The sequence below is a fragment of the Leishmania major genome, chromosome 20 (genome assembly GCF_000002725.2).
Source record: "Leishmania major strain Friedlin complete genome, chromosome 20".
NCBI lineage: Eukaryota > Euglenozoa > Kinetoplastea > Trypanosomatida > Trypanosomatidae > Leishmania > Leishmania major.
The window spans coordinates 78,680-99,149 of record NC_007261.2 but is presented as its reverse complement, the minus strand read 5'-3'; the positions used below and the strand labels follow the sequence as shown (position 1 = coordinate 99,149).

At 59.9% G+C, this 20,470-nt stretch overlaps 3 protein-coding genes across 3 annotated transcripts; all 3 read left to right on the top strand.

Moving 5' to 3' along the window:
- Positions 1-1,153: 1,153 nt before the first annotated feature.
- Positions 1,154-15,631, top strand: LMJF_20_0260 (conserved hypothetical protein; the record flags this gene model as incomplete). Its single annotated transcript, XM_001682728.1, has 1 exon — positions 1,154-15,631. One exon carries the CDS (start codon positions 1,154-1,156, stop codon positions 15,629-15,631), a length of 14,478 nt encoding a protein of 4,825 aa, XP_001682780.1.
- A 1,833-nt stretch (positions 15,632-17,464) lies between these two features.
- Positions 17,465-18,604, top strand: LMJF_20_0250 (putative deoxyhypusine synthase; the record flags this gene model as incomplete). Its single annotated transcript, XM_001682727.1, has 1 exon — positions 17,465-18,604. The coding sequence occupies one exon, from the start codon at positions 17,465-17,467 to the stop codon at positions 18,602-18,604; it is 1,140 nt and encodes a 379-aa protein (XP_001682779.1).
- An 833-nt stretch (positions 18,605-19,437) lies between these two features.
- Positions 19,438-20,223, top strand: LMJF_20_0240 (conserved hypothetical protein; the record flags this gene model as incomplete). Its single annotated transcript, XM_001682726.1, has 1 exon — positions 19,438-20,223. One exon carries the CDS (start codon positions 19,438-19,440, stop codon positions 20,221-20,223), a length of 786 nt encoding a protein of 261 aa, XP_001682778.1.
- Between the last annotated feature and the right edge of the window lie 247 nt (positions 20,224-20,470).

Here is a 20,470-nt window from a genome sequence, read left to right as displayed (position 1 = left end):
CTGATTCGGCTTGAAAGCGAAGCTGAGGCACAGCACAGCAAGCCTTGCGAGCTTGAACTCGGGAGTTCCACTTCTCCTTCCGATCTGTCGGTTGGTATGACATCCAGTGTTGTACAGCTTTCCTCAAAGAGCGTGGCTCCAGTGAGGAGTGGTCACCTCTAGGCAGCTCACAGAGAGCGGGTGTTTACGTGGTTAGGTCATTTCACGCGCACCTGAAGCGAACGGGGGCCCTCAGACGCGAAGACGCATCAGTGAAAGGGAAGTGGCGGAATCACAACTTCAGGTGGACTCGCTGCTATCCAGCCCCCTTTCTTCTTCACGTGTGCGCCATTCGCACATCTGGGAGACAGATCGCGCTTCGTGTGGCTTTGCCGAAGCCTTGGCTCCTGGGGATTCGAGACAGCTTTGTTCGCATCACTGCCCCCCCCCCCGGCAACCATCGATGTGCAAAAAGTCACTTATGAAACTTCACTTGCTGGTTCGCAGTGCGCGCCAGAGGAGTTTATGGCCGTTTCCATTGCGCCGTTGTAAAACGACTGCTCTTGCACAACGGCGTATTTCATGCGTTTCGCGAGCATGCTGCAGTCAATCTTGCACGTTTTCTGGCAACTCATGATACGTACAAAGGTGAAGCCCTCTGGTTTGCAGAAAGCTGTCTAGCCCGGTCAATAGAGACTTCATCCTAAGATGCATCGGTGGCTGTTTTTGAGGCGCTGGACAAGGGTGGCGTCGCCTGCCCCCCGTTTGACTTGTTGATGCACCAATGGTGCACCAGGAGCACAGCCAATGAATCACGAGAAAGAGTTGCTCTTCCCTACGTTAGAGACTCATGCTTTGACCAATCGAGTGCATCCATGTGATCGCTCTCTTGCAAAATCAGCTGCAAGTGCTGCAACTGGAGAGTTGCTTATCGCCTCCTCAGCTGTTAGTGGAGCAGCGTTGCAAAGTTCAGGAGGAAGAAGGAAACCAGTCCTCTGGTCGACATGCCTGCTGGTGGCGCTGCCTCTCATGATCCTCTCATCTTCTGCCCCTTGTGTCAAACTTATTCGGTTTCTGTTTCATGACTGCATCGGCTACGGTGCTCTTACTTCTCTAATCACGTTTCCCAACGTTTTTTCCACTGAGTTTCAGTCACAGAGGTTTCGTGGTGGAAATGGGGATGATCCTCACGCCAACGGTGGCGCGGAATCTGGAGAGCATCCAGCTGGCGGTCGAGACCAGCAATGCAATCCTCATTCAAGGAGAGATCGGATGTGGAAAGAGCGCATCTGTGCTTCATTTAGCGGAGAAGTACGCGGCAAAGGAAACGATGATCCAAGTAAACGTAGACGACACGTTCGACAGCAAGGATCTTCTCGGCAAGTTTAGCGCGACTCAAACTCCTGGAGCCTTCCAGTGGGTTCCGGGGCCGCTGACGGTCGCTGTGCAGAAGGGCTATTGGGTTCTCATGGAGGATATCGACCTCGCTTCGTTCGATGTCTTTGCTGTGCTTCTTTCCCTGCTTGAGAGCTCGACCCTCTTTATTCCGGACAAGAACAAGTTTCTGCGCGCGCACAGCGGGTTCAGGCTGATTGCAACTCAGCAGCTGTACTCCTCCGGTGCAGCCGTGCTCACACGCAAGTCAAACTCCGTACCCTATGCTGAGCTTTGGGGCACCGTGATCATGGAAAACCTGCCAGCGGAAGAAATGTGCGCCATTGTCAACCATACATACAACAACGTTCCGTTGTCCATCATTCAAAGCCTGGCGACACTGGCTTCCCCAACGTCTGGCGCAAGACTTGTGGGGCTGCAGAATCTGCTAAGGTGGAGTAAACGAGTAAGTAAGCGTCTGCCAAGCACGCCTTGTATTGATAATGCTAATAGCAAAGCCACACCAGCATTTATTTCGTCCCGCACGCGCGAGACAATGGTGAAAGAGGCGTTTGACTGCCTTGTAGCAAAGTACCCTCCAGGAAATGAGCGTGCTGAAGTGCTGAAGATGATCTCGGAAGTTTGCGGGGTACCGATCAATGTTGCTGAGCCTCTTGTTCTGGAGTGCAGGCCACAGGAGTCACTGGCCACGGACATGTACTCAGTGGGCAGGGTGTGCATTCCGCTCATCTCCACTGTCTCCGGGCTCTTGCGCGACAGCCGCATTGCATTTGCGCCAACTACGCACGCCATGTCCCTCTTGGAGAGGCTTGCGGCGGCCGTAGAATCGCACGAGCACGTGCTTCTTACTGGTGAAACAGGCGTAGGAAAGACGTTTATTGTGCAGTATCTGGCGGATCAGCTGGGCCAGTCGCTAATCGTGCACAATCTCAATCAGCAGACGGACTCGTCGGATTTCATGGGCGGATGGAAGCCGTTAGATGTGGGTGTGACGGTGCGGGACCTGTACAACGGATTTACGGAGCTCTTTGCGGCGTGCTTCAGTGTTGAGAAAAACGCACAGTTTCTCAATATTCTTCAGCAGTCCGTCAATGGCCGGAAATGGGGCCGTGTGCTGAACCAGATCATCAAGGGTTGCGGCTGCTTTAGGGCAAAGAGCGCAAAGGTGGAGTACGATGCAGCTATGCAGCAGCGGTGGGAGGATCTGGAGCAGAAGGCCAACGAGCTGCTGGACACTCTGGAAAAGACGAGAACAAACTTTGCGTTTTGCTTTGAGGAAGGCTCCCTTGTCAAGGCGTGGCGCGAGGGTCACTGGATTCTGCTGGACGAGCTCAATCTGGCCAGCACCGAGGTGCTGGAGCGCGTCTCCTCTGTGCTTGGCGATGTCGACCGCCTTTTTCTCACGGACAAGGACTCTTCAGAGCCGATCATGCGCCACAAGAACTTCCACGTTTTTGCGAACATGAATCCTCCAACTGACGTCGGCAAAAAAGACTTGCCGCCGTCTCTGCGTTCGCGGTTCGTCGAGTACTACGTGAGCGAACCATTCAACCGCAACGACATTAGCATTGTGGTGGGGGCGTACATAGGCTTCCTCACGGCAGACGCAAAGGTAGATGAAATTACAGACTTTTTCCTCGACTGTGTGAACAGTGCGAAAACGAAGCTCTGCGCCTTGGACGGCGAGTCGAAAGCGCCGTCGTTTAGTCTGCGAACACTCACACGTGCCCTCTCTTACGTGCGCCGCGCCACCCCACTCTACGGCTTCGCGATCGCCTTGTTTGAAGGCCTACTTCTCGGGTTTGCGACTCCTCTGCAGCGTCAGTTCCACGTGGTTGTGGAGCAGCTCATTGTCAAGAATATCTTTCGCGGCAAGCGCCCCAACTCCCCCACCCTGCCGGCCGCCCCGACGAACGGGTCGTTCATCGCGTACGAGCACATGTGGATTCCTTCTGGTGCCGAGGTTCCGTACTGCGACGAGGCATTCATCCTCACCAACAGCGTCAAAGGCCACCTGATGAATCTCAGCCGCGCAGTGTTTGCAAATCGTCCGGTGCTGCTCGAGGGCCCCACGTCCGCTGGCAAGAGTTCCATGGTGAAATATCTGGCTGAGCTCACCGGCAATAAGTTTGTGCGTATCAACAACCACGACAGCACCGAGGTTCAGGAGTACCTGGGCCACTACGTCACAGATGAGCTCGGAAAGCTGCGCTACGTGGACGGAATTCTCGTGAAGGCTGTTCGCCACGGCTACTGGGTGGTGTTGGATGAGCTGAATCTTGCACCGACCGACGTGCTCGAAGCCCTTAACCGTCTTCTGGATGACAACTGCGAGCTGTTCGTTGCTGACACTCAAGAAACCATAAAGCCGCATCCTCAGCTTCGCATCTTTGCGACGCAGAATCCTGCCGGCATTTACAGTGGCCGAAAGATGCTCTCCCGCGCCTTTCGAAACCGCTTTCTTGAGATTACAGTGGACGAGATCCCGACAACGGAGATCAGCACTATTTTGTGCCGCCGCTACTTACTTCCGCAGAGTTTTGCTGATAAAATGGTGGAAGTGATGACAGCGCTGCAAATGCACCGCCAGAGCTCGCAGATCTTTGCTGGCCGTCATGGGTTCATCACACCTCGTGATTTGTTTCGGTGGGCGGAGCGTCGGCCGGAAACGTATCAACAACTGGCAGAACACGGCTTTCTGCTTCTGGGAGAGCGATGCCGCAAGTCCAGCGAGCGCCAGGTCGTGCGAGATGTCATCGAGTCGGTGACCAAGACGGAGCTGGACGACAAGACCATTTATCACCCATCGCACTGGCCGTTTGTGCAGTGCTACTTTAGTCAGGTCGAGAGTGGCGTCATTGACGAGTTCAAAATCGTCTGGACGGAGTCCATGCAGCGCCTATTCACCACTGTAGGCATTTGCCTGGAGCACAAAGAGCCCGTCCTGCTCGTTGGCGAAACTGGGAGCAGTAAGACCACGGTGTGCCAGCTGTGGGCGGCACTGCTCGGCATTCCGCTTCACATCCTGAACTGCCACCAGCACACAGAGGCATCGGACTTTCTCGGCAGTCTGCGACCCTCGCCACCGGACCGGCGCGATCAGGCGTTGTTTGAGTGGCGCAACGGCCCACTGGTGCAGAGCATGCTCAGTGGTGACATGCTTGTGCTGGATGAGATTTCACTCACCGAGGACAGCGTTTTGGAGCGACTGAACAGCGTGCTGGAGCCCTCGCGCAGCGTTACGCTGGCGGAGAAGAGCAGCGCCGACTGCATCGTGGCGCACGAACGGTTTCTCATCATGGCAACCATGAATCCCGGTGGTGATTTTGGCAAGAAGGAGTTATCGCCCGCCCTCCGCAACCGCTTCACGGAGATCTACGTCCGCCCCACTACAGACGTAACGGAGGTGGGCATGATTCTGTCGCACCGCCTGGAGGCGGAGCTGGCGGTGTGGGCTCCTCACATGGCTGCGGTGCTCTGCCGCGTCTCGCAGTCGACCACCACATCTGGCGCACCGCAGCACATCAGTATCCGTGACATCATCAGCTGGGTGTCTTTCATGAACGCTGCCCATGGCCGGTGCCCACCGGAGGTCGCCTTTCTGCAGGGGCTCGACGCTGTCATTGTCGATGGCATCGGTGTTGGCACTGGGCATTCGGAGGCGTCGTGCGCGGTGTTGAAGAGCAGCTGCATGTCGCAGGCGGTGCAGGAGGTGATGCAGTTCGGGCACGCGCCGATCGACGACAAGGCCCTGCTTGCGAAGCCCTTCTGGGAGGTGTGCGAGGGCATGGCGGAGCCGCAGCTGCCGCCATCGATGCAGGGCCGCTTCTTCTTCGGCGCCCCGGCAACGCGGCGCAATTTGTCCAAGCTGATGCGGGCGAGCCTCGTGAAGAAGGCAGTTCTCCTGGAAGGTAGCCCGGGCGTGGGTAAAACCAGCATCGTGGAAGCTCTTGGCTGCGCGCTGGATCGATCGGTGGTGCGCATCAATTTGAGCGATCAGACGGACATCATGGACCTCTTTGGTACGTACTTGCCGAGTCCCGGTGATGCCGCTGAGCAGGAAGAGGCCGCGGCGGAGGGAGAGGAATCTGCCGCGACGGCGGGGGATGAACTGGAGCGACAACAGCCGTGCGGTGGGCGAGGTCATGTGAAGGGCCCACAGTTTGCATGGTCGGATGGCGTTCTTTTGCGAGCCCTGAAGGAGGGCTCGTGGGTAATTCTAGACGAGCTGAACCTGGCGAGTCAGTCAGTGCTGGAGGGCCTGAACGCCTTGCTCGACCACCGCTCTACCGTTTTTATCCCTGAACTGAACGAAGAGTTTCACGCGCACGCCGACTTCCGCGTGTTTGCGTGCCAGAACCCGCTGCTGGAGGGTGGCGGTCGAAAAGGTCTGCCTTGCAGTTTCATCAATCGATTCATCAAGGTACACGTCGAGGCGTTCGAGGTGAGCGACCTGATTGTGATTGCCCAGGCGGTGTGCCCCGACATCGAAGAGGCGACGCTGCGGCGCATGGTGGACTTCGTGGACCGACTGCAACACGACATAATGGTGCGCCGAGCGTACGGCTTGCGGGGCAGCCCGTGGGAGTTCAACCTGCGCGATGTGTTACGCTGGGCGAAGCTTCTGCAGTCGTACGAGGCGCGTGAGCGACCGACGTCGTTTGCCGACATGCTTTTTCTCCAGCGCATGCGCACTGACGAGGATGCGGCGCGGTGCCGCCTGGCGCTCGAGTCGTGCTTTTCCAAGGAAGAAGTCGAGAGAGACGTGGAACACGGGTGCGACTCCGACTTCCTCATCCACGACAGCGCCGTTTACTTCGCCAAGCAACGACTCATGCAGCGGGAGACAGCCACCATCAGCGCCTCGGATGCACAGAAACTTAGCTCGTTGCTGCTCCTTCCTTCACAGGCACACCTTGTCAAGTCGCTGCTGGTGTGCGTGGAGCAGAATCAATTTGCCTTGCTGGTCGGTCCCTCCGGCTCTGGTAAGACTTTCGCACTGCGCACCGCCGCCGCCCTTGCCGGGGCAAGGCTAGTCACCTTCTCCATGACCGCGAGCTGCGACACAGTGGACTTGCTGGGTGGATTCGATCAGGTGGAGGGCAAGCAAGGCGAGTTTGAGTGGCGTGACTCTCTCGTGCTGGAGGCGATGGTGCAGGGGCACTGGCTCGTCTTGGACAACGTGAACTACTGCAATGCGAGCGTGCTGGACCGACTGAACCCACTCGTGGAGCCAAACGGCGTTCTCTTTGTTAATGAACAGGGTGTCGTTAACGACGAGGTGCGCGTGATTCGGCCGCACCCTCGCTTCCGCCTCTTCGCCACGCTGAACCCGCGCTACGGCGAGATCTCACGTGCGATGCGCAACCGCGCCGTTGAGCTGTACGTGAAACCGGTAGCGATTCCATCTGCAGAGAGCCTTGCCCTCGGCGCCCACGCATCTGTCGTGGCACAGGAGCGGCACAAATCGTTGCAAGATGCCAAGAGCGCGGACGAGGCGGCCAACTCCGTCGCGTCGCAGAGCGCACCTCCGGTACGCTTGCTCTCGCGTCTGCTGCGGTACCACCAGACGTTTGTTTCTGTTGGCTTTCACGCTGACTCCAAACAAACTGGGACTGCGCAGCTCAGCGACGCGCTCTCTGCCGGTGCGCCAAGTGTATTCACGCTACTGCGGACAAGCTGCCTGCTGCGACCCAGCAGCCTTGTCGGCGACTTGGAGAGGTTGATTCTGCACCGATATATCCACAACCGCAGTGGGCACTGGGCCAGCTTCAAGCCGGAGCTACTTGAGCTGCTACGCCGCATAATGGACGGCGACATCAAAGAGAACGACACTGCGGCTTTTGCTGAGGAGGCGATGGAGCTGCTGTGGGCGCTGCGGCTAGATGGCCGCGGTGACGAGATGTTTGACAGGGCTGCTGCCGCCGAGGATGAGGAAGCCGCCACCGCTAGCGACCCGGTGGCAAGGGTTCTTGTGTGCCGCCGTGTTGGCCGTGCTGCTCTTGCGTTGCAGCGGCTTCTTTCGGAGTCGGCCAGCGCCACCGAGCACGACATGAAGGACGCCGCGGAAGCGGCGAAGCAGGAGAAGCGCACGCTCACCAACTGTCACAGGCTGGAGGACTTGGTGCTGTGCTTCATCTTGGAGCAGTGCAGCGACAGCGTCCCCCTCCACGCCGTCACGGAGACGCGTCGGCTGTGGATAAGTCACCATCTCCCAGCTGAACTCGCGCAGCGCGCTCTCTCGCTTGTGAGGACGGGATTTTGCTCGCCAGAGATGCTCGCGGGGCTTTACACATGTGCTGTCCTTCTACTTGGCCCTCACGCCGATGCACTCACGGCGCTGCGGGGCTCGCGGATGCAGGTGGTCAGCTCCACCCTCGTGAACAACGCCCTGGTTCATCTGTGCAGTGTGCTGCAAGCGGCATTTGCGAGCTACAACGCAACTCCTGTGCCACCCGCAACGTTTCAGCAGCTTCTTCGCCTTGCCGCGCCGTTCGCGCGACTCGTGGTTCAACTCGCCAACGAGGAGTACGGTGTGCACACCGACAACTACATCCCCCTCGTCACCTACACAGCGCTGGTGTGCAAAGCCGTCTCGAAGATGAATCCACCAATGCCCCACGCCATGGCGCTGGTTCATGCCGCCACAAGCTTCCTGGACTCGCTTCAGCAGCACCTTGGCCTCCCTTTCCCGCTGCTGGGCGGCAAGGCCCCGCTGCACCGCTATGTGCCCACTCCTCACATTACCACGGCAGAGGAGCGACGCCTGCTGCAGGCATGGAACACGGCCGCAAACGCGGCATCCGCTGCGAGGCCAACAGCCCAGTCCAACTCGGCGGTAGACCCACAAGCGCTACTTCATCGCCTCTGGGAGTCCGCAGCGTTCCGTGAGGGCTTTGCATGTCTTCAGCAGCTCTTGTACATTCGCACCACGGCGGCCACGTACGCCAGCGTGACATCGGCGGATCCTGCGCACACCGTGCACCCCTTTCTCCCTGCTCTGCAGGCTCGGATGACGGCATTCGTTGACACCTACACAGCTCGCTTGCCGCTCTTCACTGAACTCGAGCTGGCCCTCTGGCGCAGCGTGCACCAGCTGCCCCTCGATAAACCAGCGGACACGACAGAGGCCCTGGCTAAGCTGACGCCGTTGTTGCTGAGCCGCTTTGCCAGTCGCCACGGTGTCGCCGGCACGCGTCACCTCTTCGCCGGCGCGTGGGCGGTGGCTGCGGCAGATTGTATGCGCTATGGTGCGCAGGTGCCTGTTATGGACATCGGCCTCGCCGACAACCCACGCCTGCAAGCCCTGGCCGGCCTCTCCACATTTCTGCAGACCTGTCCTTTGGCGGCTGCGTCGCCGCTGGAGGAGTGGGCGACCAACTCTCAGCTGGAGTTGGTGGGAGTGCTGTGTGCCTGCTTCCCAGACCTTGCTTCATGCGTGCCGACCCCGCTGCCGCCATCCCGTACCTCAGTCACGGCCGTCACCCGACTCTCCGTTTTTGGACAGGCGGAAACGGTCGTCTCTTCCGCTGCGCCGATGCCGTCTTTGGTGCTCGAGAGGCATAGGATGCTGATGGCTGCTCTGCTGCGCCGACTTCGTAGCAACGGATGCGACAGCGCGGACACGCTTTCTGCCGTGACGCTTCTGTGGGTCCTCAAGTGCCGTCTGCTGCTGCCGCAGTCCCCAGTGGATCCGATGTATCGGCGGGAGTGCAAGCGCGTGGTGGCCACTGAGGAGCTAGAGCTTCTCGACCGACTCGATGGCGCGTTTGCCTGGGCCGAGCAGCTCGCAATCCGACACCGTAGCCCCCAGCGCGAGATCCTGCTGATGCTGCGTGTGCAGGAGAAAGAGCTTCTGCGGCAGGCGCAGCGCAAGTATGTGACGCGCCCAGACGCCACTGGCATGAAGTACGCTACCCTGATCCGGCAGCTGTACCAGGTGTGTACGACGCTCCTGTCCGACGCGCGTGTGCTCGGTTTGTTCGAGATGCCGCCGGCGTCTGCTGGTGGTTTGAATGCGGCTGCCGCCGCAGAGATCATAGCTAGCCGAGAGGCGTGGAGTGACCTGCTGTACGAGCAGGTGATGCAGCTGCTGGCTGAGTACGGCGGCTACGAGGACGTGACGGTGAACTTTGCCGAGGCGGCGCTGCTCGCCTCCATGGCAGCACGGGCTAGCTGTACCACAGATGCCTGCCTGCTCGCCGCCGCCGCCTCCGCCGACTCGTCTGCACTATCGCGCACACTCTTTAGCCGTGCCGACACGCTGCGCCTGCTGCAATTTCCATCCCCCCTGGTGCACGTGTTGCCGATGCCCCCAATGCAGCATACCGCGTCTCTGTTGCGCCACCGCGTCGTCTACCTGGACTCGTGCCTCTCCCTGCTCTCCGGCACCGCGCCGCAGGGGACGAGCCGCGACTTTGTCGAGGACATCTTCGCCCAGTACCGTTCCCTGTTCCGCCAGATCGAGGAGTGGGAGGCGCAGGAGCGCCAGGCCGACCAGCTTGCGGTGATGTACAAGGAAAAAGCCACCATGATCGAGGGCGACGATGAGAAGCTGATACGCAAGTTGAAGGAGCTGTACCCGAGCTACGAGGCGGAGTTCAGCATCGACGCTCTCGAGGACGACGCGGCGGACCCGCCGGATCGAAAGAAGACGGAGGAGCAGCTGGAGGGGCGTCGCGCCAAGTTTGCCCGCATCCTTTTCAAGGAGCGGGACGGCTTCTACCTGCGCCACCTCGTCGAGGTGCACCGAACCTTCTACTGGCGCCTCATTTCCTGCCGCATGGAGGCGGCAGCGACGGCATCCAGTGCATGCAGCGAAACGTCGCCGCGGTCCACCGCGCTGCTTACCGCTTTTCAGAACCGCTTCGATGCCCTCGCCGCGGAACTGCACACCTTTCCGGCGTCGAGCGGCAGCACATCCGGGGTGGCGGGGGCGGAGGAACAGCTTCTCCTGAATGGCTTCGCGGCCCGCGTCTCACTGCTGCGCGAGGAGATGCGTGGCACCGCTGTCTCCCTGGAGGAGCGGAAGGAGGCAGCCTTCAACATTTTCCTCGACACGGACGTGTACGAACTGAGTCGCTTCAGCACCCCTTTGCAGACTTTGCTGGATGCCGTGCAGCGACTTGCCGAGCAGTATCCCGACACGCCGTCGTTGCAGCGGTGCCTGCGCATCGGCCACAAGATTGCCGCACTTCCGGCGATGAGTACCCCGCTGATGAAGGTGATGGCTGGCTGCGAGGTGCTACTTCGGGAGTGCTACGAGTGGGAGCGCAACGCATCGCACGAGGTCTCGTTGATCCGCCACATGACGGCACTTTCCTCCTTCGTGCTGCGCTGGCGCCGGCTGGAGCTGCACTGCTGGGCGCACGTATTTCAGGCGAAGCACGCCGAACTCGAGCTCCAGGCAGCACAGCAGTGGTTCACGCTCTATGACCTTCTGCTCGGTGAAGCGGTGCCATGCGAGTCCGACGGCGAAGACCACTATACCGTAGCTGTGTGGGATGCCGAGACGCCGCTGCTGCGACGCTGCCGCGCCGCCTTCCAGCGTGCCTCGAAGTTCATGTGGGATGCGATCTTTGGAGACTTCAGTGTGCGACTCCGCATCCTGCAAGGGTTTGGGTTTCAGCTCCTCGCGGCAGAGAGTGCGCAGGCACCGCTGGCTAACACGGTGCTGCACGTGTGCGACTTCTTTGCCCAGTTCGAACCGCTCGTCCAGCAGCAACGCGACAAGGCTGTGCAGCCGATCGAGGAGGACATTGCGGAGTTCGCCAAGATTATGCGCTGGGAGGACGCCAACTACTACGCCGTGCGCGCCACCGCGGAGAAGTCGCACATGAAGATGGCGCGCGTGCTCGGCACCCTGGAGGAGGTGCTGCGAACCCCGGTCCTCGCGGTCATCACAGCCGAGGAGCAGCGGTGCGAGGACGATGCTTCGCTCGGCTTCGCGCTGCCGGTGAAGGCGGACTCCAAGTCCAAGAAGGCAAAGCAGGCAAGAAAGCCCGCGGAGGCTGCGGGCAAGGGTGTGAAACAGGGCATCAAACGACAACGCAACGGCAAGGCCGTTTCTGCCGCGGCAGATAACCCATCACTGGAGGCTGTTGCCACGGCCGAGGATTCAGCGCTCCAGTTGCTGAGCCGCAACGTGTACCTCGACCAAGTCCACACTTTCTTGCGAGACGCCGCTCATGAGGTGATCGAGAACGTGACAGCTCTCCAGAAGCCTAAGACGCCGAATCAAATGAAGGTGCGAGCCCTCAAGACGCTCTTCGGCCGACTTTCCGAGGCCGGCGTACCGCACACGCACGAGAACCAAGTCGGCGACTGGGATGTTCTCTTCTTCACCACTGAGGCGCTGCTGGGGTGTCGTGAGACGCACCGCGACCAGACAGCCGCAGTCGCTCGTCTTGGCGCTGCTGCGGCGGAGCAGTATCGGTTTGCTCGCTGGCTGCAGCGACTGCGCGAGGTGGAGAGAAAGCCGCACCACGACCTTTCCGCCGCACAGGCAAAGCGCGGAACTGGGATAGCCGAGAGCCTCTTTGCGAACGCCGTACATGTGGCAACAGTACTGTGCGAGCTGTTTCACCTGCATGAGCAGCTACGCGTGCTGGAGGTCGCTGTGCAGCACAGTGTACTGGCCTCTGACGGCGACACTGATGGCGGTGTCGTGAGTCACGCTGTACCGCGTGTCTTCCTCGATGACGCTGTCGAGGTTGCTTGCCTTGTTCAGTCCGTGTGCAGTGGCCTGGGATGGATGGCGCAGCAGCCGCACATGGTTGCCAAAACTACAGCAGAGGCTCACGGGCTCGTGCACGAGCTGGCGGGCGTCTCGAATGAGCTGTGGTCTATTTGCACCTCGCAGGAGCCGCTGCGCCGCTCCGCCGCGTCTACGGTGCCGCCTGGCATTTCCAAGTGCTACTTCGATGTACTGCGCCGCGTACTGGGTGTGGTGTGCCGCATACAGGCGTGCGATGTCGCGAACATCGCTGCTGCGGCGAAGCCTCTCGTCGACGCCGTTACTGATATTCTCGCGCGCCACGAGCAACCATCGGCACAGATGCACGAGCGTATCGCCACGGAGGCAAAGCGGCGTCGCACCGAGCAGTTGCCGAAGCCGTGGACTCAGCGACTGAGCCATGCCATCGAGGAAGTGAGGGATGCCCTCGCCCCCTGTGGAGAGGGTACGAGTGTGGTGCTCGAAGATGATGTGCAGATGTCATCGACGACGGCCACGACAGACGCGGAGGCGAAGGCGAGCAGGCACAGCGACTCTGAGTCCGATGTGGATGCGCCACAATGTGAGTCAGCCGTCTACGCCCGCTACACCATGCATGGCGCGGCGGTCCATGAGGCGCTGCAGCGACTCGTGCCGATCCTGGAGGATCTCCTCGCCTCGCCTGCCAGCTCTGAGGGTGCTACAGCCGCGACCGTTGCAACGAGTTCGGCGCCGCCGAGCGTATGCACCCTTGCAGCGGGCGAGAGGGAGAAGCTGCTTCCACGGCTGTCTGTGTGTCGCCGCGAGGTGCAGCGTGCGCGCGATGCGTGGTGCACCGTGCTGGAGGCGCAGTGCTCCTTCGGCGTCGTCGTTGCACGCCTCTTTACTGTGCTCCTCAAGAAGGGCTTCTGCAAGACTGAGGACGAGGAACCCGACGACGGCGAGGGCGACGGCGAGGGCGGCCAGCAGCAGAACGGCACCGGGATGGATGATGGCCAAGGCGAGAAGGACGTCACGGACCAGATCGACAACGAGGACCAGCTCATGAACATGAAAGATAAGGAGGAGCAGCAGGCAGATGAGCAGCGGCAAGGCGAGAAGGACGAGGGCGAGGAGGACACAGCGGCGGACGTGGAGACGGACTTCAACGGCCAAAAGGAGCACCGCAGCGAGAGCGATGGCGAAGGTGACGAGGAGGGCGAGGAGTCGGACAAGGAAATGGGCGATGTCGACGACGGCACGGAGAAGGAACGCAAGAAGACGAAGAAAGACGCTGGTGACGCCGATGACATGAACGAGGATGCTGGCGACGCGGCCGAGGAGGTGCCCGAAGACAACCTTGCCGAGGGCGATGAGCACCGCGAGGACAACGAGGAAACCGGTGGCTTTGACGACAAGGCGGACGAGATTCGAGACGCCGATGAGGATCGCTCCTGCGAGCACGACATGGTCGGCGACGACGACAAGAGCGAGATGGACGAGGACGGTAGCAGCGGCGGCGACTCCGTCGAGCACAGCGATACTGATGGTGAGGAGCGCGACGAGAGCGTGCGGGACGATAAGTTGCCCAGCGACGCGGACGAGGAACCGGAGGAGAGCGACGTTGCCTCTGAGGGTCGCGTTGACAGTGACGCCGCGACCGACGCGGAGCGCAGCGAGTTGGGCGAGGAAGAGGTGGAGCAGCAGGATAACAGTGAGAGCGCGGGTGATGTATCGGACATCGAGAATGCCAGCGACGGCCCCGACGAGAACGTGTACGAGGGCGGCCAGCAGGATGATCGAGAAGGCGACGAGGCTACGGAGAACCAGGACAAGGACAAGAAGGACACGTCCGCAAAGGTCCGCAAAGAGCAGGCCGCCAATGAGGAGGAGCAGCCAGGCACAGAGCAGGAGCAGGACGACGCGGGACAGAACTGGAAGCAGCAGCAGGAGAAGAACGAGCAGGCGCAGCGCCGCGACAACGCGGAGCAGACCCGCTCCCAGCACAACCCGTATCGTGCCGTCAAGGAGGCCCTGCAGCGGCATCAGCGCCAGATGCAGCAGCTCAACCTTAACCAGCACGTGGAGGTGACGGATGAAAAGGACGAGCCCAAGGCGGAGAAGCCACCGAAGCCGGACCAGGCAGGCGATCAGGAGGATGTTGAAGAGTTCGACTTTGACGAGGACGGAGACCGTGAGGGCCTAGCTGCTGCTGAGCACACCGAGGCAAAGCCAACTGAAACAGACGCGTATGAGGACGAGGAGAGCCACAGTGACGCGAGCGGCGACAAGGATGGCATAGGGGAGGACGAGGACGAGTCCGCTGACGCCCCGCAAGACACGCGTCGCAAGCGTCGCCAGAGCAGGGACGAGCTCACCGAGCTGGAGGCGAAGGAGGCGGCGGCAACATCCCAGAGGAAGAGGTCCAAGAGGAAGGTGCGGACCACCGCCGGCGATGAGGACGCGAGTGCGTCGGAGGACCAGGAGGACGATGACAGCACCAAGAAAGACGACGAAGATGCCGCGGCGGAAGCGAATGCGAAGCTTGAGCGAGGTCGGCAGCTGTGGCTGGAGCAGGAGACCGCGGTGCAAGGCCTCTCTCAACAGTTGTGCGAGCAGCTCCGCCTCATCCTCGCTCCGACGCTCGCTGACAAGCTCCAGGGCGACTACAAGACAGGCAAGCGGCTTAACATGAAGCGCATCATTCCGTACATCGCCTCTCAGTTCAAGAAGGACCGTATCTGGCTGCGTCGCACAAAGCCGAGCAAGCGCACATACCAAATACTGGTGGCCCTCGATGACTCGCTGAGTATGCAGTGCAACAATGCTGGCGTGCTATCCTGCCGTGCAGTAGCCCTCATTGCCAAGGCTCTGCAACAGCTGGAGGTGGGAGAGTTCGGCGTCGCGTGCTTCGGCAAGGAGACTCACGTGGTGCATCCCCTGGAGGAGCCGTTTCTCGCCGACAGCGGCCCGCGCCTCTTCAGCGAGATTACGTTTGAGCAGAAGTCCACAAACATGAAGCTGCTCTTAGAGACGACGCTCGGCTACCTCGACGACGCTCGCGACCGCATGCGTGGCCAGACTCGCTCTACGACACAGCAGCTGCAGCAGATCATGTTTATCATCGGTGATGGGCAGATTACGGAGAACCGCGACGACTTGCGCCAGCTGATGGTGCGGGCCGAGGAGAACAACCAGATGGTCGTGTTCGTGTTGCTGGATATCAGGGCAGCTGAGGGGGACACCGCTACGCCCAGTGCCAGGCCATCTGCCGCTCCAGCCGCAGCCGCGCAGCTCAGGGCAAAGGCGTTGCAGGGACTCTCTACTGCAGAGCGCCTGCGCCGTCTCAAGGCGGATCGCGAGGCGCGACTGCATCGCGTGCAGTCGAGCTCGATCCTGGACATGCAGGTTGTCGAGTTTCAAGCTGGCCGCGTGGTGCGCCGCCCCTACATGGAGGGCTTCCCTTTTCCTTACTACCTCATCATCCGCGACATTCAGAATTTGCCGGAGATCATCGCGGACGCCATGCGGCAGTGGTTTGAGCTACTCAATGCCGGCGTGTAAAGAAAGTGGGTCGATTACGGATCGCGCACATGCATGCGTTGCTTGCCCTTCTTTTGGTTTGTTTTCTGTCTCTCCCACCTGTCTTCGTGTTTTCCGCGGTGCGCTCTCATCCACCAGCTCCCGCCCTCCCCGATCCCTCACCTCTGTGTGTGTATGCTGGATGTGGAACGTTGAGCATGGCGCAAGCTGTGTGCGTGCCCAATGCCGGGTATGCGGGCGTGCGTGTTGGTGAGTCATCGGATGAGTTTGTCTGTTTTTCAACGCCTGTCTCCATTGTGTTTCGCTTACCGTTCATTTTCTCCTTTCTTTTTCGTTATCAGCTGATGAGATGCGGAGTGGGCCAGTTGCGTGTGTGTTTGTGTGTGTGTGTGTCTGTAGGTGCTCAATGGACACATCGAGTGTCACTGGCCCCGGGTGTGACTGTGAAGGTGTCTTGGCGTTGTGCTTTATTTCTGTTTCTTCTCTCACGTGGGCCTCGATGTCCCACTCTCGTGGTGCTTGATCGTTGACGGTGATGACGCTTGAGGTAAGACACACTTGCACACACACACACACACACACACACACACACACACACACACACACACACACACACACACACACACACACACACACACAGACACAGACATACACGGCGGAGGCGGGATGAACGGCTCGTGTTGTTCACCTCCCCGCCTTTCCGCGTTTGCACACGTGTGTCTGTGCGTGGATCCCTTCCCCGATATAAACATAAGTATATATATGTATATATATAAGCTAATGTGTGTGTGTGTGTGCGTGTTGTTGTTGTTGCTATGCGAACGTGTGCCGAGGGCATTTTTTACCGTTTCATCTGTAAGCCACGCGGGCGTCATTCATCACTGCGGACGATAAAAACGATGGATTCTTTCAAAACGAATGTTAATGGGCGTCTCTCTCGCCTCTCTCTGTGTATGGATGCGCGGGGGGGGGGTGGTGAGCGCCACACGTGCGGGTTCAGTGTCTAGTACGTGGCCTTCTTTTCCTCCTTCGACGGGCCAGTCACTGCTACGAGCACCACCATCATTGATGCAACGGCTGCTGTCGCGGGCGGTCGCTGCTGCGGATATCTAAGCCCGCTCCTCCCCCATGACAGTGTGAGTTCACATCAGCGCATTAGCACAATTCTGCTGTGCCCAACGTCTTGCCCATATTCGCTCTCTCTCTTTCTCTCTCTGCTGCCGCTGCACCACCCACCCACACCCACACACACACACACACACACATACACGCCTGACGCACTTGCATGTCGTATGCAAAGTGTGAGTGCGTGTCTGTGCTTGCGTGTGTGCTTTTCTGGAACCATCTCTCCTTTCGCGTCCCTCACCCCTCCTTGCGCGCTTCCTCTCCCGCACATTCGATGCGGAGCTGCAAGGGACTGACACCGGCGCTTGTGTAGTGCACACCTGCTTGCGGAAGGCGTACGCGGTGCCGTGGAACGGTTTACCTTGCACGGCCCCGCACCGCTCTCACTTGGAGCGGCTGTCTACGGGGACGAGTAGGGTAGATTTCGCCTCGCTGCTGTGCGTCGCATCGCGTTCTCTATCACCTGGGACGCCGCTGCTTGCCGACGTCTCGCAGCCACCACCGACATCCGCGGGACTTCTCCTGTCCTTCACGGACGTTGGGTAGCCGCGCTTCTCCGTGGTTCTCTGTTGTTTGATTTGAAAGTGCTTTCGCTGTGTTGAGCGTGCTAGGTCCCCTGCTTCCCTCCTAACGACGGTAAAGATATCCTTGACTGATTTGCGTGACATCCACGGCTCCCTCGATCCACTTCGCGCATCGCTGAACCCCCTCTTTTCTACTTACCGCACCATGCTTGCCTCTGCCCCAGCTCCAAGGCCGGCCAAGAAGGACTCCGCTGCGTCCCGTAGGAAATCGGCGTCGAAGAGCACGGGAGCCGCTGTCAAGGATGACTCATCAGCGAGAGTTTCAGCGTCAGGTGCCGCTGAGTCGCCAGAGCAGAGCTGTACGCAGGTGCACGGCGTCGACTTCCAGTCGCTGGTGCACGCGACGCAGGAGGAGACTCTCCGCGCTGTTGTGTCGAGCCTGCCCACGACTGGCCTGCAGGCTACCCAGATTGGCCGTGCGCGCCAACTCGTGCAGCAGATTCTTCATCACCGCTCACCGGAGGATCGCGTCTTCCTCGCCTACACATCCAACATGATCTCATGTGGTCTTCGCGACACGTTTACGTACTTGGCTCGCGAGCGGCTGGTGGACTGCTTCATCTCGTCCGCCGGCGGCATCGAAGAGGACGTTATAAAGTGCGGCGGCAGCACGCTGCTCGGCCAGTTCGGCCTGGACGGGCGAGCGCTGCGCCGCCGCGGCATCAACCGCATCGGCAACCTCCTCGTGCCCAACGACAACTACTGCTGGTTTGAAGACTTCTTCACACCTGTGCTGGAGTCGGTTCAGGAGGCGCAGCGGGCGTCGCGATGGAAGACGCACACGGCCCCGTCCGAGTTCATTGAGGCCATGGGCGCCGCCATCGCAAAGAACCACCCCGACACATGCACCTCCAGCCTGGTCTACTGGTGCTACCGGAACGGGATCTCCGTCTTCTCGCCAGCTTTCACAGATGGCTCGATGGGAGACATGATTTACTTCTACAACTTCTCGCACAAGGGGCTCGTCGTGGACCCCCTGGAGGATGTTGTGCGGCTGCGCAAGCTGGCAGCAAAGGAGAAGGGCCGCAACTTGGCCATCGTGCTCGGCGGCGGTCTTCCCAAGCACCACCTGCTGCGCAATGTGTCGATGGATGCTGTTGTCATGGTGACAACAGGCTTGGAGGCCGATGGCTGCGTCAGCTCCGGCGTTCTCGCTGACGACGTGGCGTGCGGCCTGCTCAGAGAGGAAACGGAGACTGTGCGCGTGCAAGGCGATGCCACGGTGGTATTCCCGCTGATGCTGATTGCAGAGAAGGCTGCCACCCTGGAGGGGGCTGCAGCGTAAGCGCAGAGCGCCGCATCAGCGAGGAGCCATGCACGCTCACACGCTCACACGTTCACACAAACGCATACACACACACACACACACACACACACACACACACACACACACACACACACACACAGGATTCGTAACAGCGCGCTTGCGGGGCATACTCCCCCCTACGCAAGCGTACAGCAGAGGCCCGAATAACCCAGCGACAGCAACGAGTTCTTCCAGCATGTATGGGACAAAGCGAGGCAGCAACGGCAGATGATCGAGCGCGTCGCGGCACGTGTTGTGCTGCGGCTGCGGCTGCCGCTGCTATACAGGGCGCTTGATCTGGAGTGATATCTGTTGCTTCGACCGCGTCATTTCGTTCACATAACGAAGAAAGGACACTGGCCACGAATCAGAGAGGAAGATGCACTCTTCTGCAAGACGCGCCGGTGAGAGCCAGCGCGGTGGCCGGGGAACGTCCCATACGATGCTCCCTCCTCCCATGCTTCATGAAGGCGGGTATGGGAGACAAGGGCGCGCGGGGTGGGGGTGGCTCTCGATCGGGCTCACCGCTGCGCTTCTCTACTGTCGTCTCTTTTTTGTTGTTCTCCACCACCCGTCGCACTCATTTCTTGGCCTCTCTGTTCCCTCCTGACACACGCCTCCAACCCACACACGCACAGCGCTCGCCTTTCGACCTACAGACACGTGCCCAGGCTGCAAGTGGTGCTGAGTACTGCCTCTCTCTCCCACACACAGACACACTCTAATCTTTTAGGTTGCCTTCCATTCTCTCGCGTCAACAAGTCTCTCCTCGCAACGGACTCCCCACCCCCTTCATCTTCTCTATCGCAGTCATGGCGTCGCTGTGGAAGACGGTGTCTCTGCTGCTGACCGTGCTCGCACTGTTGTGCTCCATCTCGGTGGGCGCGGTGTCGCAGTCCTATGTGCTGGAGCGGCGTGTTGGCAGCGACGGCGAGTGGTCCAGGATCGGCTCCTTTGCCATCTCACGTCTCTCTTCTCAGGCACCAGCTCGCATCTCCACACAGCTGGGCGGTGAGGTGAGCCTGAACATGGAGGAACGCAATAAACTCGCCGCGGCCGACCTTGTATACTACCGCGCGTACCCGCACCAGGAAGGCAAGCCGGCGCCGAAGCACTCCACGACGGTCGTGGTCACTCCGTGCTCGCTGATTCGCGGCTTTGAGGCCATGGACAGCAAGACTGTGGTGCTCCATGAGAACATCAATATTGTCCCGGGCGTGAGCACCTCTCTGATGGGTCTGCAAGTGAGCAGTGAGACGAACTTCTTCCACGCAAAGATGCTGAAGGGCGATGAGTGTGATCGCAGCGTGGTGCAGAAACTATTCCCGACGGTGCACTTGAACACCAAGGTCGGCCTCGTGCACCCACTGAAGCTGACGCGGAAGGTGCGCTACGAGGACCTCAACGCTCTCACAGAGGCGGAGGATGCGAAGAAGACGAAAGTGAGGCCTCAGACAGAGAAGCGTATGGTGCGCAACGCAGAAGGTGAGGTTGTCGAGGAGGAAGTTCCCGTCGAGGAGCGCTCCTTCTTGCAGAAGTACTGGATGTACCTCGTCATTCCCATCGTCATGTCCGTCCTCCAGAACATGAAGGGCTGAAGTGGAACAGGACGACTCCAGGGTATTTGATTTCAAGCATGGGGGAGAGGCAGCACGGTTAGCCATTGCATCCCTTCTCCCTGCCGATGCCCCCACCGACCCGAACCACCACTCAACTCTCCCTCCGCGCGTGTGCGTGTGTGTGTGTGCGTGTGTGCGTGTCTTCCTCTTTCCTTGTATCAGCGATAACGCCCTACTTGTGTGTGTGTGTGTGTGTGTGCGTGTGCCTCGCTTCTCTTCATCTATT